Raw genomic sequence first — 18,610 nt, 5'->3', positions numbered from 1 at the left:
TTATCTTATTGTTATTTTCTGTCTTTATGCAGACAAAGACAGAAAACAAAATAGACAAAAACTCATGAAGAAATATCCAAAATACATACGAGTAAAACTATAAAGCATTCCTGAAAGGCACAAAATTAGTCTTGGACAAATGGAAATACACTCTTGGATAAGAGGATTCAACATCATAAAGACTGCGGTTCTCCCAAATTTGTACGTTTAATGCAATTCCAGTAGATTCATAATTGTTTTTCCCTGGAGCTAGACAAGATAATTATAAAATTCATTTGAAAGAATAAGCAAGAATATCCAGGGAAGCCCTGAGAAAGAAGAAAGGAAGGAGGGCTAGCCCTAACTGATATTAAAACTTACCAACAAGCCTCTATAATTGAAGCAGCTTTGCTCATAAGCACAAATTTTGATTGTGCTGAGATGTTTTCTCACCTCTGCAACTGGCAAAGACTCACAAATGTGACACCATTCTATTGCTGAGGTTGTGAGGGAACTGTCTCATACATTGCTGGTGAGAATACAAAATGGCAAAGTCCCCGTGAGAAAAATGCAGCAACACCCAGCAACATGCCACATGCATTACTGTTGACCCAGAGATCCCACTTCTTGGGATGTATCTCACAAAAACCCTGGCAAAGGCCGGGCAGGGTGGCTCACACCTGAAATCCCAACACTTTGGGAGATCGAGGCAGGAGGATAGCTTGAGACCAGGAGTTGGAGACCAGCATGGGCAACATGGCAATACCGTTTCTATCAATAAAATAAAAAAAGAAACCCTGGCAAAAATGTGAAAAGATGTCTGCAGAAGACTTTCATTGTTGAATTATTATTTTTTGAGACGGAGTCTCGCTCTGTCGCCCAGGCTGGAGTGCAATGGCACGATCTCGGCTCACTGCCACCTCTGCCTCCCAGGTTCAAGCGATTCTACTGCCTCAGCCTCCTGAGTAGCTGGGATTACAGGTGCACGCCACCATGCCCAGCTAATTTTTGTATTTTTAGTAGAGATGGGGTTTTACCATGTTGGTCAGGCTGGTCTCAAACTCCTGATCTCATGATCTGCCCGCCTGGGCCTCCCAAAGTGCTGGGATTACAGGCATGAGCCACCGCGCCCGGCCTGTTGAATTATTTTTAATAGTATGACTAGAAACAACCAGAAGATGGTTGAATAAACAATGGTACATCCACTAATGTTGTGTGCAAAGGTAAAATGAAAAGAACACTTATACATACCTTTGGGGGATATGGGGATGGGGTGAATGTATTTTGCTTGTGGGTTGGATGTGAATTTGGAGGGGGGGGATGCAGAGGACAGATCATAGTGGATTGAATGGTGGGCCTAAAGATATGTCTACCTGGAACTTGGGAACGTGACCTTATTTGCAAAGAGTCTTTGCGGAGGTAATTAAAGACCTGGACATGAGATCATCCTGGATTAACCGGGTAGGCCCTAAATCCAATGGCAGATGTTCTTGTAATAGAGAGAAGACAGGGAGAAACGCAGAGAGAACGGTGATGTCACGATGGGGCCAAGACTGGAGTCATGTTTCTTGCACAAGCCAAGGATTGTCAGCAGCAGCAAGAGCCAGAAGAGGCGGGAAGGATCCTCCCCTAGGGCCTTTGAAGAGAGTGTAGCCCTGGTGACACTTTGATTTAGCACTTTTGGCCTTGAGAACCGTGAAATAAATTTTTGTTAAGCTACCAAGCTTGTGGTAAATTGTTATAGCAGCCAATACAGACTTTGGTGGTCTCTGGGATATATCTATTTTTCTTTTTTTAAAGAAATGCAGTCTCACTACATCGTCCAGGCTACTCTTGAACTGCTGGTGTCAAAGGATCCTCCCACCTCAGCCTCCCAAGTAGCTGGGACTACAGGTGTGCACCACCACCACTGGCTGGGATATACTTTTAAGTGAAAAAAGCCAGGTGAAGAAAAGTATGTTTTTATGCTACCATTTGCCCAAGGAGAGAAAAATACAAATATAGATGTGTTCATATTTGTGTAGTCATGTGTACATGTGTATATGCACACATGTATATATTTGTATGTACACACTTACATATTTATATACCTGCTTATATTTTAAAATAACAATGCAAGGAAAAACAGTAATCTCTTTTCAATGGTTACCTGTAAGGAGAGGGGAAAAAATAGGGTAGAGGCAAGAATAAAAATCTGACTCTGTGGGGCGTGGTGGCTCACGCCTGTAATCCCAGCACTTTGGGAGGCCAAGGCAGGCAGATCACTTGAGGTCAGGAGTTCGAGACCAGCCTGGCCAACATGGTAAAACTCTGTCTCTACCAAAAACACAAAAATTAGCTGAGCATGGTGGCACACACCTGTAATCCCATCTACTCCAGAGGCTGAGGCAGGAGAATCACTTGAACCCGGGAGGCGGAGGCTGCAGTGAGTCGAGACCGCGCCACTGCACTGCAGGCTAGACAACAGAGCAAGACTCCATCTCAAAAAAAAGCCAGACATAACTACAATGAAATACCACTTGGCATCCACTAAGATAGCTATAAGCAAAAGGACATAACAAGTGTTGGCCAGGATGTGGAGCAACTGCCGGTAGGAATGGGAAATGGCACAGCTGCTTTGGAAACAGTCTGGCAAGTCCTCAAAGAGTTAAATATGGAGTTACCATGTAACCCAGTGATTCCACTTTTAGGTATAGACCTAAGAGAAATGAAAACATATATCCACAGAAAAGCTTAAATGTGAAAGTCCATAGCAGCATTATCCATAATGGCCAAAAAGTGGAAGCAAAGTGTCCATCAACTGATAAATGAAGAAAATGTGGCCTGTCCATGCAATGGAAGATGATTCAGCCATAAAAAAGAATGAAGTCTCAACACACACTACAACACGGATGAATCTTGAAAGCATTATGCTAAGTGAATGAACCCAGACACAAAGGCCACATGTTATGTCATTGATATGAAATGTTCAGAATGGGCAAATGTGTAGAGACAGAGAGATCAGTGGTAGCTGGGGTCTCAGAGGATGGGGGAGCAACTGCTAATGAGTCTGAAGGCTTTTTTGGGGGGTGATGAAAACGTTCTAAAAATTGTGATATTTGCACGACTCTGAAGATACTAAAACCACTGAATTATACATATTAAATGGGTGAATTGTATGGCATGTGAATTATGTATCAAGAAAAGCTATTACCAAAAAAGAAAAACACAGACAAAAAAAATCCCAATAAGTGAATCATGTTTAGATTCTGTTCAAAGAGTTAAAGAATGACACAAGATAAATGAAAGAGAAAACCTTGGCTATTTAGTAACAGTAAGGAATTATTAAATGCTAAAATGTGATAAGGTTATTATGTTTTTCTCTTTTAGCAATACATATTGAAATATTTAAAGATGAAATGATAAGCTATATGGGCTTTGCTTCAAATTCTAAGAGGAGGAGGTGGGCTGGAGGGTAAAGGAGAGGGCAGCCGTGAATGATCGTGTTGAAGCTGGGTGAGCGCTGCGTTCAGCTATTTTCTCTGATTTTATACCTCTATTTTTATGCTTAAAAAACATACATTTTTATATATTTAAGCTTCCATAATTAAACATTCTTTTTCCATAAAGCCACACATTTCCACTCTGTTCTTAAGGCAGGTTAGTTTAATTTTATAGAAGAAATATTTTTCAAACAGTACAAATGACACAATTAGAGAGAAAAGAGTGACAAAAAAACAAAGAGATGAATACTGATTATAACTTATTCCCACAACAGAAGGCTACTTATTTCTACAATTATCAATCAAAGCCTGACAATTCAGTGATTAGATGAAGTGAAAGCCAAATTCCCTTTTACATGTGGTACTATTTCAAAAGAACCCTGGTGCAGGATCCTGATGGTTTTGAGACCAGAACTGCTTCTAAAACCTGGCAGCGTTTTTTTGTTTTGTTTTTATCGCGAGGCCTGGTAGATGGACAGATTGAAACATAGATGGAAACACCTAGGACTTCACTTTTCTGGCATGTAGGGTATTTTCTGGGCTTGGCGTGGCGGTCTGAACTAGTCAGAAGCTCCAAGACCACGTCATGAATGACAAGCAACATAGGGCGCTTGGTGTCCTTCTGCCTGCTCAGGCCACCTCCACTGCCTGCATCTGCACCTGCAGAGAACTGCCCGGCTCTCTGGCCTTCCTTTGTCTTTTCTTTCCTTGTCATGGCTGCATTGAGCTGCAAAAGCGGACACAGGCAGGGAGGCAGGGGGAGGTTCAAAGGAAAGGTGGCAAACACGAGGGTTCCTTGGACTGATACGGAAGCAGGCGCTGCATCTGTTTCTTGCGGGCTATCAGTGAGATTCTATTTTTAAAAAACCCAGCCAGGCATGGTGGCTCACAAGTCCAAGATCAGCCTGGGCAACAGAGCAAGACCTTGACTCTAAGAAAAAAATCAAAATAGGCTAGGCACAATGGCTCATGCCTATCATCTCAGAACTTTGGGAGGCTGAGGCAGGAGGGTCACTTGAGCCCAGGAGGTTGAGGCTGCAGTGAGCTATGACCACGTCACTGCACTCCAGCCTGGGCAACAAAGCAAGACCCTGTCTCAAAAACAAAACAAAACAAAACAAAAAAACCCCTTTGGGTGTCAGGGTGGATGGGAAGTACTTCAAATGGAAATCTGTGCAGGCTGGGCAGTGAAATTTATTTGAAAACATTTGTCTAGGGCTTCCTGCACTGACACAGTGGGTTTCCCCACATTACTACTTAATAGGGCTTGGCAGAAAAGTAGCCTCAATCCCTCCCATTTAGAGAGATCCTTGTGGGGCACAGGCTGGGTGTCCTGGGGCCGAGGTGGAAATGAGCTGCCTCCCTGAACAGCCTAGGGTCCAGCAGTGTGGATGGTTGTTTGTTGCCCTTCAAAGTTTCAACAGCTGGGGCCTGGAGACGGGGCCTGCCCAGCAGCGCTGGGAAGGACCCAGGGTGCTCCGTGTCTCCCCACCTCTGTTGTGGACACATATAAAAAGGAATTGGCCAAAAAGAAAAAAAAAAAAAAAGGCAAAACATGCAAGGCTAGAGGCAGAAATACATAGCAAGAGACAAGAAGTGTGAAAAGCATCAGGATTTCAGTCTTACCACCACTGACGAATTCCATTGTCTGTGATAGGTCGCGTGTCAATGAAATGCTTTTACAAAATCCACTTTTAATAAATGTAAAAAGGAAAGCAGGTTATACAAGGGGGGAAGCTACAGACTGATGAGAAGAGAGAGGCCTGATTCAAAGGGATATCTCCAAGGGAAGGGAAGAAAGGTCCAGGAGGAAGAGTTCTGAGTTCTGGTTCCTCTGACATTTCCTGTGGCCCACCCCATTGATTCAAATCGAGGCCTCATCGAGAAGAGTGCATTTCATCTACAATAAATATGTATTAGGCAAAATATTTATATCATTTGGCATTTCAAAGAATAATGGCATATTTTTATTACATTAAAAAATGTTTTTCCTCACAAGCTGGTTCTAAGATTTCTTGAGGAATAGTGGGACGACTCCAGTACAGGGAGCCTCCTGACTCAAATCTGATCCTCTCCTCTGGACGACTCGCTGGGTAGTTCTAGTTACCCGTATGTCCTTCCCTCCCCCAAACAAGCACTTTCAAAGGTGATGGTGTGTATGTCCTAACTGCTGTATTCACCCACGGAGTCAACGAGCGTGGGCATTCCTACTTCCTCGTTCCCTTTCACTTTCCTTCATGACACAGTGGCGTGGCAGGAGTTCCTCCGCCACCCTCCTGGTCTGTTACAGTCGGACAGGGCGGGGTGGGGGGAGGCGGGCAGCATGGACAGCCACCATGGACAGTCAGGCTGAAGCCCCACAGACAGCCACCACAAGCAAGCAGGCTGAAGCCCCGTACACCAGAGGCCCTGGCGCCTGCTTCAGACTCACGCTGAGCACAGAAAGATGCTTCCGAAGGCAACACAGAAATGAGCGGTTGGCGTGCGGCCCACGCCAGAGACTGACCTCTGCAACACACACATGCTTCCGAGTCACGATTGAACCACTGCAGGGGACATTTTAACATGACATCAAGGGAGTGAATGTGTACAATATACATGGTAAATGCACATATGATACGGTGACAAATTTAGCACATAGTGTTCGCATTTCAGGTGTCAAAAACAAAACCAGCCCCAAGTTCCGTTCTACTGCATGAAAAGTACTAAAGAACAAAATTTCAGTCTTAAAATACATCTTAAAGTCAGTATTTTCCTTCAAGGAAAAAAAAGTACTATAAATAAATTACAATACAGTGAATTTGCCTGAACTCACTTCGTTTCTGTCTTCCAGCCTTTAAGTCAAATAAAACAGCATAAAAACTGTACATTCTTAACATGATAGTTGATCTTTTATAAAATAACCTGTCTTCAGAGATGTCGATTTCACAACAAGGAAAAACCAAGCCCTGTTGCCGTCACTATTATAAAATATATATGTATAGATATACGTGTTTTTTTTTTTTTACAAAATGTGTATATTAATAGCTTTGCACAAATATTTTAAAGACAAATTCAGCTAGTCTAAGAACTTCATGAAAATAAAACAGGTGGATAAATACTTCATGTGCACAATGCACTCCATCAGACGTCGTCGGCTGGGAGAGGAGGTATGTTGATCCTTGGCCTTGTGAAGAATGCTATCTTCTCCCTGGGACCGGAGACAATTACAGGTCAGAAGTTGATATGAAGACACGGAAAGCTGGTGGCTCTCATATCAATCATGGCTTTTCTTATTCATACAACAAACTGAATTTAAGTCCCCAACAACACATGTGCTTGTATAGAGTCTCCAAATGTTAATTATGAAGAACCGTAAGGGCAGGGGTTTCTTCATCTCCAGTACCTAGAACAGTGCCTGGTGTATATTAGGTGCTCAGGAAATACCTGTCATATTAACAAATGAATGAAAAAGTGAAAACTATGTGAATATTAAATGTATACAAAAATTAAGGCTAAAAGACACATTTTATTCGCCCTTAACAAGGAAGGACACACTGACACATAGGCTACAACATGGATGAACCTCGAAAACCCTCAGCTGCGGGAAAGAAGCCAGATGCAAAAGTCCATGTAAGATATGATCCCATTCCTATGAAACAGGCAGAAACGCACATCCCTAGAGACAGAGCTAGAGGAGGGAGAACGGGGAGTGACTGCTTAATGGGTATAGGGTTTACTTTTGGGGTGGTAAAAATGTTCTGGAACTAGACAGAGGGGTGGTTGTGCAACATTGTGAATGCGCCAAAGGCTGAACTGTTCACTTTAAAATGGGTCATTTTATGTTATGTGAATTTCAACTTAATTTTTTTTACAGACACAAAAGAATACTGATACATCTGTAAAAATCCCCTCAGCAAAAACAAAAACAGACAAAACCAATCTATACTATTAGAATTCAAGGTGGTGGTTACTCTAGTGTGGGATCTGGGGGCACTGATAATGATCGATTCTTAGGACGAGTTTGTAACAATTCACTGGACCATGTGTGTATGATACGCAGCTTTCCTGCAGATACATTTTGCCTTAATCAAAAGTTAATTGAAAAAGCAAAGGTGGTCGGGTGCAGCCACTCATGCCTGTAATCCCAGAACTTTGGGCAGCTGAGGCAGGTGGATCGCTTGAGCTCAGGAGTTCGACATCAGCCTGGGCAACACAGTGAGACCCCATCTCTACAAAAATGAGCAGGGCATGGTGGCATGTGCCTACAGTCCCAGCTACCTGGGAGGGTGAGGTGGGAGGATCACTTGACCCTGGGAGGTCAAGGCTGTAATGAGCCATGACTGAGCCACCACACTCCAGCCTGGCTGACAGAGTGAGACCCTGTCTGGGGGTGGGGGGACATATATGTATGTGTATGTATATCACTGTTGTTTACAATAGCAAACATTTGAAGACGAGCAGCATGTTATAAAATATAGTGGTTGAATAAACTATTAGATGAGACATTACAGTCAAACAAGATAGCACATTATACAGCAATATGGAATATTTTAATTTAAAAAATGCTAAATGCAAAACTGAACCCGCATTATGATTAGAAGTGGCATGAAAAAAAACTGTAGGAAAAAAAGATCAGGATAAAAACATGAAAATACACTACTGGCTGCAGTGGATTCCTGTTTTGTTCTCAACTTCCCATGGGTTTTACAGACTCACAGGGCCAGACGCAGGGGCTCACGCCTGTAATCTCAGCACTTTGGGAGGCTGAGGCAGGTGGATCATTTGAGGTCAGGAATTTGAGATCAGCCTGGGCAACATGGCAAAACCCAGTCTACTAACATTTAAAAATTAGCCGGGTATAGTAGTGCGCATCTGTAATCCCAGCTACTCGGGAGGTTGAGGCATGAGACTTGCTTGAGCCCAGGGGGCAGAGGGTGCAGTGAGACAAGATCGCACCACTGCACTCCAGCCTGGGTGACAGAGTGAGACGCTGTCTCAGAAGAAAAACAAAAACAGACTCACTGTACTTTTTGCCATGCCAAAGGCACGACAGTAAGGAGGAAGCAGGGCCGAGGGGCCGGCCTTGCCACGCCTCCGCCATACCTAAAGGTCTGCACTTGGATGGGCTCTTTGTGGCTCTGCCCACGCAGCTGGTAGATCTCCTTGGAGGCCTTCTTCAGCATCTTCTCAGCCGCCTGCTCATGACGGTAGTCAAGTTTGGTCTGTCTTGTCTGGAACAGCAACATTGGACCAACAAGACGATTTTATTGATTTTTTTTTTTTTTTTTTTAAGGAAGAATGTTCACTGCCAGCCCTGGAGCCCAGAAGAACCAACCACAGTCAGTGAGTGGTGACAGGAGGGAGTAAGGCCCACCTCACCCACACTCCCCCCAAGGAATTCCTCCCAGGAGACAGAGGCCAGGGGGTGGCTGGAGTCAGGCCTAGCGACTGGGGACCCAGAATGTTCCCCCGACAAGGTGGGGAGGGCCCGTGACCCCTCCTCCAGCACCCGCAGCCTCCAGATGCACGCAGAAGCCACACAGACGCCACCCTCGCAGCCCACAGAGGGAGAAGGGGCTCCAAGAGCACAGTGGTGGGGCACTTCAGGGACCACCTCCGTGTCTGGGAGGCTCCCTTCAGAGCCTGGAGCAGGGAGCAGTGAGGTGCAGGCGGGAGCTGGCCACAGGGGACCCCCACCTGCCGCTCGGCCTCCCGCAGCAGGCCACGGAGCCGCTCGTCCCGAAGCACCCAGGGTGGGAGGTCAGTCTGGCCACGGAGCTGGGCGTCCTCCAACCGCTGCCGCAGCTCACGGAGGGCGCAGAGCTCCTCATTCAGCTGCCTCTGCCGTGTTCTCGATGCCTGGAGATCCAGCTCCAAGTCCAGGGAGGTGCGGGCCATGAGCTCAGCCAGGGAAGACCTGCATGACTGCAAGAGACGCCAGCTGTGAGCCCTCACTCAGGCCTTCTAGAAGGTTCTTCCACAATTAATAGGAGACAGGTCAGGCACATGTATTTCTCTAAGCACGCCCAAGGTTAAAAAACACAGATGTGGGCAAGAGGAATGTAAATCTCTAGTTCAGTATCAAGGTTAGTAACAGCAAATTGTTTTTCTTTAATGATGACCTATGTATTGGCAGAAGTGTGCAGCAACAGATGCTCTTATATGGGGCTGGCGGGATCAAAAATGGAACAATCTTTCTGAAGGGCCATTTGAGAATATATATATGTCTACAGCAAACTTGCATCTGAAAGGCATAACTGCTGACATGCAAAAGTGGTCCAATTAAGGTTTATGACAGAAAAAAAAAAGTAAGTCTATAACAGCAGGAAACGTTAAATAAATTACAAGGCCAGTATAAAATGTAGCCATTGTAACAAGTTGAAAAAAATATATGGACATGGAAAAATCTTAATGATCCACTGTACAAGGGGAAAGAAAGTACGTTATAAACCACGAGTGCTTGTTGTTTAAAAAATAGTATACACACTCCCAACGCAAACACGCAGAGACACACATGCAAACTGTCCAAAGCTTCCCTCCCCATATAAGCCTCAAGTAAGCAAACATACCTATGCTCAGGAAAGCCCTGACAGGGAAAAGACTCTTGTCTGCGGAACTGAGAGCAGTACTTCCCATCCAATGGGAAACAGAACCCTGAGACAGCAGTCACCGCAGCAAAACCACAAATCCATTCGCCAATCACCATGGGTCAGTGGCCTGAGTCACGGTATGCTTTTTACACACACAACGCTATTTTGCACATACACAGAATTTAAATTCAAATATGGGTTGTAACTTAACAAATATAAATTCTTTAAAAGCACTGCTGAATTCTCAGCAGAGCTTCATGGTTCTCAACCAGGAGAATCTGGCCCCCAGGAGGACAGCTGGCAATGTCTGTGGACATTTTGAGTGTCACAACTGCTGTGTATGTGATGGGGTGTTAGTGGCATCTGGTGGATGGAGCCCAGGGACACTGCTCAACATCCTAAAGTGCACGGGGCAGCCCCCACAGCAAAGAATGAGCCTGTCTGAAATGCCAGCAGTGGTGCTGCTGAGAGACACTTCTGAAGCCAAATTATGCACTTTTTTTTTTTTTTGAGACGGAGTCTTGCTCTGTCTCCCAGGCTGGAGTGCAGTGGCGTGATCTAAGCTCACTGCAACCTCTGCCTCCCGGGTTCATGCAATTCTCCTGCCTCAGCCTTCTGAGTAGCTGAGATTACAGGCACGTGCTGCCATGTCTGGCTAATTTTCATAATTTTAGTAGAGACGGGGTTTCACCATTTTGGACAGGCTGGTCTTGAACTCCTGACCTCAGGTGATCCGCCCACCTCACCCTCCTTGTTGGGATTATAGGCGTGAGCCACCGCGCCCGGCCCAAATTATAAACTTTCTTATTCTTCCCAGTCAGCAGCCACTCTTGTATGTGGTAGAGCACAACTGCCACGTGGAAATTGGGGGTTTTTTGTGTGTCTGTCTCTCTTCCTCTCTACACACACACACACACACACACACACACACACACAAAATATATATCTATATCTATATCTATATATATATATATATATTCAAACGATCCCTGCCCAGAAAAGCAATATGTTGAAAAACTCAACTTTTCTAAACTATATATACTCTCCTGTCAAAAAAAGAGAAAACAGCCTATTATATAAAAATGGTTATTTATTATACTGAAGAATGTAAAGATCACAGATTATCTGAAATCATGATACTATCTTAAGAAATATTAGCAACATTATGACATTACATCTGTTAAGTAAACAGGAAATAGAAATACCACCTTTTCATTTACATGACCTTAAATATTACCTTTTTAAGGCTTGTAAAATCACTCGCAGGGCAAGCACAGATTCCATATTTGTTTACAGGGCACATACCTGCTTATAGCGAAGGGTTCGTCTTTCCAAAGTATTTCGGACAAAGGGGGACTTCCGGGGCAGCGTTGAACTGTCGCTGTCACTACGATAAAGCTGCACAAAAAAGAATGATGTTCAGAAACAATTTCTTAGCAATGCACAGTTCATTCTGTGTGTGTACTCAGAGTCTCAGAATGGATTATTTTCATCCTTTTCACAGGCCCTCGAGTGCACTTATGATTATTGGTGCTTGTAGCAGGTCTTTGGGTTTCAATTTAAACAAGAGTTTCTGCTAAAATGAAAAAAACAAAACAAAACAAAACAAAAACAAAGCAAACGAAACCCTCCCCCAGTTTCCAGGCTAACTGAGCCAACAAAATCTCTGTGTGATCGATACCAACGCCATTTTGTGCCCTGTACAGCCCCCATGAAGGCTAGCGCTGCCCTCAGCACGGTTCACTTTTCCTCAGTCTTTCTCATGTGCTGTATTTGTGGCTTTGGCAATAGCTGGGGAAAGTGACTTCCAAAAAAGAGACTCACTTCTGGTAGTAGGACAAGCCAACATTGCCAACTGCAGCTGTGCCCATCAAAGGACAGGGTGTACTTTTAAACAGGAAAGTAAAGAATGTCATCTTTATGGGAGCCAAGTCATTACAGCCTTCATTTTGGTGGCAGGGTCTCACCTCAGGATCAGTGTCAATCTGTGTGAAATCCAACATCGCTGCCTTCGTGGCCTTATTTTCCACGCCAGTAAACCTATTCAGGAAGTGCAGCGGCCTGGCAGCATACCTGCACGGCGTTCATACAAACATACAGAACAGCGAAGCATCCAGAAGCATCGCCAGTAAGTGCAGCTGTTACGCAGGCACACAGAGCATTTCCTCTGAGTAAGCAAAACACTACCTGCTTGCACCCTCCCCGCCTCAATAAGCAGCCCCGCCAGCCGACACGTTGGTGGCTCGGCAGGAGCCTGGAACAAGGAGGGCGGTGAACGTGGCCTTCCATCTAGAACGTCCAGCCAAGCGCTTGAGCATCAGCCTCCACGGGGCTGAAGTGTGACGGGTGGGAGGGCCTGGACCAGACGCGGCGCCACCTGGGGCAGCTGCCAGCAGGGACACTTCAGACCAATGGGACAACAGCAGCGGGTCTCATCAACACGGCTGAGAGGCTGTTTTGGCCACCTAGGCCCCCTCCCACAGTGTTTGCCACATCTCCTTTGAGGGTCTGAGGCCCTTCCCTCTCCGAAGATCTGCCTTGGCTCTGCCCTCATGGAGCAAGCACCTCCGGGGCAGATGCCTTCTTCAACAGCCCCAATTCAGAGGTGCAGGAAGGGTCATGGTTCTCAACCAAATGGCCCCTCCAGGTCACTGTGTCATGAGCCATCATCCTTAAAAGCCCTTTCTGTACAAGTCCATGCTGGCACTATCACTCTGTCCTACCTTCATTGACCACACTGGCTCGCGTCTTCCCTCTACCCACCTTGGGGTTCTCAGCCTTGTGTGACATGCTAGAACCATCTGGGTGCTTCCGGAAGTTCTGATGCCCAGGCCTTACCTGTGACCAATGGCAAATCTCTGGGGTGCTATGTGGGTACCAGGATCTGTTGAATCCCCCGACATGATTTGACTGCAAGGCACAGCCATGGCTGAGAACCGCTGAGCACCTCCCACTCATCCACAGGTTGGGAATTTACATGTGGGTGAGTGAGAACCCACTGCCCCTTTGCCAGGACCATCCACCCTCTGGCCCAGAAACCTGGCTGCCCCACAGGGCTCCAAGCCACTCAGGTTCCCGGCTCCTCCAGCTCAACCCATTCAAGAGGGCCCCTGCTTCCACTTGTTCCTTAGGCTGAGGTAGAAATGATTTGCCCTGCTTCCTGCCCCACAGGTCAATACATACACAACACTGAAAACTGGGGGAAGGGATGAATTTGAATCCTGAACAAATCCAGAATCAGATAAGCATGGTAGGACATGCAGGGAGATCACAACACCAATGTCATCACCGCATACCTATAAAGTTCATAGTTCATGGATTGGTATTATTGGTGCAAATACATATGCCTTTCAGTATGAACAGCAGAAAAAAAAAATCACAAAGGGGATGGAAGACAAAACATTCCAGACAGGTGACAAAGGAATTCCAACTTACTCTGCAAACATACTGGCTTCGTGCTCCAGGCGAGAAGGTCTGGGAACGGACAATCGTGCCACTCCGAACAAAAGGCGACCCTCGGGCCCGGCGGCTGGGCCGCTCCTTCAGGAGGCTGGCTGCTTCTTCCAGAAAGAGATCTTCCGTGTTGGTTTCCTTATCAACCTAGGGAGTGGTTCACTCATGACTATGGCTTCTTTCATAATGTGAGCAATAAACTTATGGGAACAACCATGTCTTTCACTTCTCCACTTGGGGTTTAGCTGGCATTTCACGTGTGGCACGTCCACAATGGAAAGGCTGACATCTCCGCAACCCCACCCTGGCCCCTCCTCTCACAGGGATCTCAACTTTCCATTTGTTCATGCAAAGAACGTTAGGGCCATCCCGGACTTCCGATCTCTTTTGCACACCCCATATCTGGTCCAAGAGTGATCCCTGCTGGCTCTGTGTTCAAGATCAAGGGGGTTTTGAGTACTTGTCAGCAACCTTTCAACTGAGTCGCCATTATCTCATGCCTGGATGAGTGCAGTAAGTGCCTCACCAGTCTTCCCAATTCCACACCTCTCTGCCCTTCGATCTATTCTCAACACAGCAACCAGGGACATCCCAGGAAAACTGGCCAAAGGTGGAAACACCCCAAATATCCATTGACAGATCAATGGATCAACAAAATGTGGTCTTATCCACACAAGGGAATAGCATTCAGCCATAAAAACCAATGGAGTGTTTATACACGCTAAAATGTAAATAAACCTTGAAAATATCGTGCTGAGTGAAAGAAGCCATGCGGCAAAGGCCACATAGTATATGATTCCACTTCTGGAAACATCCGGAAGAGGTAAATCCACACAGCTAGAAAGATTTTGGTGGCTGCAGGTGGCTAGGGGGAGGGGAATGGGAGTGACTGCTCAATGGGGACGGGTTTTACTCTGGGGTGATTGAAACGTCATGAAACTAGATAGAGGTGGCGGGTGAGCAACACTGTGGACCAAATGCCACTGATGCATACACTTTAAAATGCTTCCCTTTATGTGAACTTCAACTCAATAAATTTTAGAAAGCACTAACAAAAAAGCTACAGTCAGATCATGTTGCCACTGGGCTCAAAACCCACCAGCTTCTCATGCCCTCAGAGAAAAGGAAGGGTCCTGAGTGGGCCCCACAACACACTCCCTTCGTCCTCAGCACCGCCCCACAACACACACTGGCTGCTCCCACACCTGCCCATGCTTCTGCACAAAGCTCTGAGCTCCCTTCCTTGACGATCTCTACTCAAACACTGCCTTCTCAGTGAGGCCCTTCAGGGCCCTGTTTTTTAAAATATTGTGGGAAAAAAACACGCAACAAAATTTACCATATTAACCATTTGTACAGGCACAGTTCAGTGGCGTCCATTCACACTGATGGGCAACAGATCTCCAGAACTTCTTTACCTTGTAAATCTGAGACTCTGTCCTCTCCACTAAACAACTCCCCATTCCCACTCCTGAGATAGAGCAGAGACCCCATTTTAGGGGCCTGCAGACCTCCCGAGCATGGAAATAAAGGAAAATCAATTTCTTTCAAGGGAAATTCCAGGTACCTCGCTATCCCTGAGATGTAAGTAAGTAACCTGATAAGCAAGAAGGTAATAGTAGCCTAAAACAATAGCCAAGGAAGTTAGAGTCTGGAGATGTTTGGTTGCCTAGAGAAACTAAAGACATCTTGGTCAGGTGCGGTGGCTCACGCCCGTAATCCCAGCACTTTGGGAGGCCAAGGCAGGTGGATCATTTGAGGCCAGGAGTTGGAGACCAGCCTGGCCAATGTGATGAAACCCCGTCTCTACTTAAAAAAAAAAAAAAAATTCATCTGGGCATGGTGGTGGGCGCCTGTAATCCCAGCTACTTGGGAGGCTGAGCCATGAGAATTGCTTGAACCCGAGAGGCAGAGGTTGCAGTGAGCTGAGATCACGCCACTGCACTGCGGCCTGGGTGACAGAGCGAGACTCCATCTCAAAAAAAAAAAAAGAAAAGAAAAAAAGAAACCAAAGACATCTTAACATATGTCCCCGACTGTCTTTCAGAAACCCAGACCCCCACCAAAGGGACCCGCTGGCACAGATCTCAGATAAGGGGGAGCTGAGGACTGCACTCTGACCCTTGCTCTTTATTCTGAATCTCTTCCTGAGGGGTCTGGAGGGAGTCACACCTACAAGTCAGAGCTAACTATCTTTTCTGCTGACCCCAAATTTTTAGACAAAGCTTTGCCTCCTGAACCAATTGCAATCAGAAAATCTTTGAATCCATCTACGTCCTGTAAGCCCCCACATTAAGATATCCTATCCTTCTAGGCCAAAAGCAACGTGTAACCTCCATGGATTGGTTTAGGATTTTGCCTGTGACTTCCGCTTTCCTGAAATTTACCTCTGCCTTTAAAAACCCTTCCCTGCAAGGCATGGGGAGGCTGAGTCTTAAATGTGAGCTGCCCAAATCTCCTTGCTTGGCACCTGCAAATAAATGCCCTCTTTCTACTGGTGCAAAACACCTTCGTGCAGACACCTGGTTTTACTGCACCGGGCGAATGGACCCCAGTTCCGTTCTGTAACACATCCCTGCACCCCATCCAAGCTCCTGGCAGCCACCATTCTATTTTCTGCCCCTGTGAATTCGACTACTCCAGGAACCTCACGACGGTATTTGTCTTTTTGTGCTTTTCTATTCTCTTAGCCAGCCACCAGTAACTCATTAGCATATAAAAAGATTTTTTTCAGGCTGAGGCAGGAGAATGGCATGAACCCGGGAGGCGGAGCTTGCAGTGAGCCGAGATCGCGCCACTGCACTCCAGCCTGGGCGACAGATTTTCAGATTCTAAGGATTTTAGGAGTTGCATGCCAGGTAACATGCAACTCAAAGAGTTGAAGACCAAATAAATATTCACACTGGGTTATTCACTCAGCATGAGTCCTCAAAGCTCATCCATGTTGCAGCGTGACAGAATTTCCTTCCATTTTAAGGTTGAATAATATTCTATTGCATGGATAGGCCACGTTTTCTTTATCCACTCATCCATGATGGACACTTTAGTTGCTTCCACCTTTTGGCTACTGTGAATAATGCCGCTGCTATGAACATGGGTGTGCACATATTTCTTCAAGATCCTTTCAATCCTTCTGGATATACACCCAGATATACCCAGAAGCGGGACTGCGGGATCCTGCGGTGGTTCTATTTTTAATGCTTTGAAGAACCACCATAATGTTTTCCATAGCAGTTGCACCCTTTTATCATCCTGATGTTTGTAAAATGTAAATATAAATTTACATTTCTAAATGTGAACCCTTTCTAAAACTGCAAACCTCTCTACAAGTGTTTGCCCGCTTCCCTGCCATTGCATTCTCCAGAAGCCGCCTTGCTCTCTGTGACATGAACGTATGATAGCAATGTCTCCTTTGGTGCCTCCCTCTCGAGGGTGGGAGTTTGTGTTCTTTTTTTTTTTTTCCTACTCACCCGCTATACTAACTTTGTTGTATCTGTGATGCCCACACAGAAAGGGAGAATGCAAATGTGCCGAAGAACTAACAACTGTGGGATCCAGGTGAGGTGTACAGGTATTTGTTGCATTATTCTAGCAACTTTACTGCAGATTTCACTTTTTCAAAACTAAAAGTTGAGGGAAGGGGAAACACCAAAAAACCCTCCCACGGCCACTCGCCCTGGCTTGGGCTGCTGCTTTTTGAGATCTCAGAAAGTTGGACAAGGGCCATGACCAGCAGCCTGGTCCAAAACAACAACTAGGAACCTGCTGTGCATCACAGCTTGGGAAGCTGCCGGGGGCAGATTTCACTTTGTGCTTCTGGGTGAGGGCAGGGGCATGAGGGTGATAAAATACTTTTGTGAGCTGAACAGTGGGGAAACAAAGTTTCAAAACAGCATTGACAGTGCCTTCCCTGACCTCACAGGCACTATAAACATGAGACTTCTCCCCTAAAGACAGGGTGACAGTACAGCTAGGAGCAGATGAGCAGAAGGGGCAAAAGGACAGCACTATTCTACATTTCACAAAAGGGGAAGAGGAACTACAAATGTCCAGAACCTATGGGACTCACAAACCCTCTAGAGCCTCTTTGTCCCTGAAGGTGGGAATGGATCAGCGGTGCCTATTCAAGCCCTTTACACATCTCAGGCCATTGACTTCTTTTCCTCGGCTCACAGTAAACCCAGCCTTAGCTGTGGCCCCCAAATCCAACAGCAGTGCCCATTTTACACCACAACACCCGGGCCACTGCGTGTGTGTGTGCAGGTCAGCCACGTGGCTCTCTTCCCCGGGAGCCCCGGCTCTGCTTGCCTTTGGTGCATCTTCCCCCATCCCCTCACACTTCTCACGAAGAATTTGGGGGCACACAGCCTCTCCTTCCAGGGCAGTATACCTGGTACGTATGGCAAAATATTTGGGGTGAGGGGCTCCGGAAAATCTCCTATGTTTTCTACTTACCTTAAGAGGTGAGGGCTGAAATTTCTCGGGGCTGTAAGGCCCTGCCTGAGCAGCAAATGGGTGGCCCAGGATGGAGTCGATACCCATGCAACAGGGCTCTGGGTACGGAGGGCTGGTCTGGGTGCAGTTGCTACAGCCGCTATCCACCGAGTCCGCTTGCCAACTCCTGAAGGCGGACATTGCAGAAGCCCAAATGGTCACCAAACGGGATGTATTTCATGCTACTCTTAGAGCACAGTAGTAGAGGTAATGCAATACAACCTATTTCTTTCCAATGATTGAAGACTGTTGCATCTCTCATAAAGTAAAAGGGCGCTTCTGTTTTCCAGGGAAGATGGCTCTTGAAGGACTGTACTTAAGAGGGGCTTTCTCTGTCACCAATGGCAGCCACTGAAGATCCCAGAAAACTGCACCACTCAGCCCCAAACCCCTCCCAACTCCCGTCCATCCCTGAACACAACACCTTCCCCTCTGCATGCACTATCACTCCCCAAAATAAATTCCTCTGTAAACTAAACTCAGGGAAAGCCACTGGGAAGCAGCAGGAAGCCCTGGAAAGATGGCGCACTTTGTGGAAAAATGCGGAAGTACAGCAATATGTACAGCACCTCCAGAGACGATGAACGCAAGCCAGGGCACCAGGGGCGCCCATTCACCGGAATCATTCAT

The 18,610-nt window shown here is 46.2% G+C and overlaps 1 protein-coding gene across 2 annotated transcripts in view; it reads right to left on the bottom strand.

Annotated features, from left to right (window-relative positions):
* Window positions 1-3,602: 3,602 nt before the first annotated feature.
* Window positions 3,603-18,610, bottom strand: part of WWC3 (WWC family member 3) — a 129,128-nt gene continuing 114,120 nt past the window's right edge. The window contains exons 18-23 of one of the 2 annotated variants that reach the window (XM_016943328.4): window positions 17,942-18,107; window positions 13,469-13,633; window positions 11,339-11,431; window positions 9,141-9,368; window positions 8,547-8,674; window positions 3,603-6,651 (exon numbers count right to left, since the gene is read on the bottom strand). In XM_016943328.4, coding sequence (XP_016798817.2) covers window positions 6,585-6,651; window positions 8,547-8,674; window positions 9,141-9,368; window positions 11,339-11,431; window positions 13,469-13,633; window positions 17,942-18,107 — 847 coding nt within the window. In that variant the 3' untranslated portion in view covers window positions 3,603-6,584. Of the gene's footprint in view, window positions 6,652-6,743; window positions 6,888-8,546; window positions 8,675-9,140; window positions 9,369-11,338; window positions 11,432-13,468; window positions 13,634-17,941; window positions 18,108-18,610 lie in introns of those variants that run through there. The other variant, XM_016943327.4, reaches the window with a different exon arrangement.

Source organism: Pan troglodytes, chromosome X, assembly GCF_028858775.2.
Source record: "Pan troglodytes isolate AG18354 chromosome X, NHGRI_mPanTro3-v2.0_pri, whole genome shotgun sequence".
NCBI classification, from domain to species: Eukaryota; Metazoa; Chordata; class Mammalia; order Primates; family Hominidae; genus Pan; species Pan troglodytes.
The sequence above is the reverse complement of the archived record's forward strand: the minus strand, read 5'-3'. Positions and strand labels throughout refer to the sequence as shown.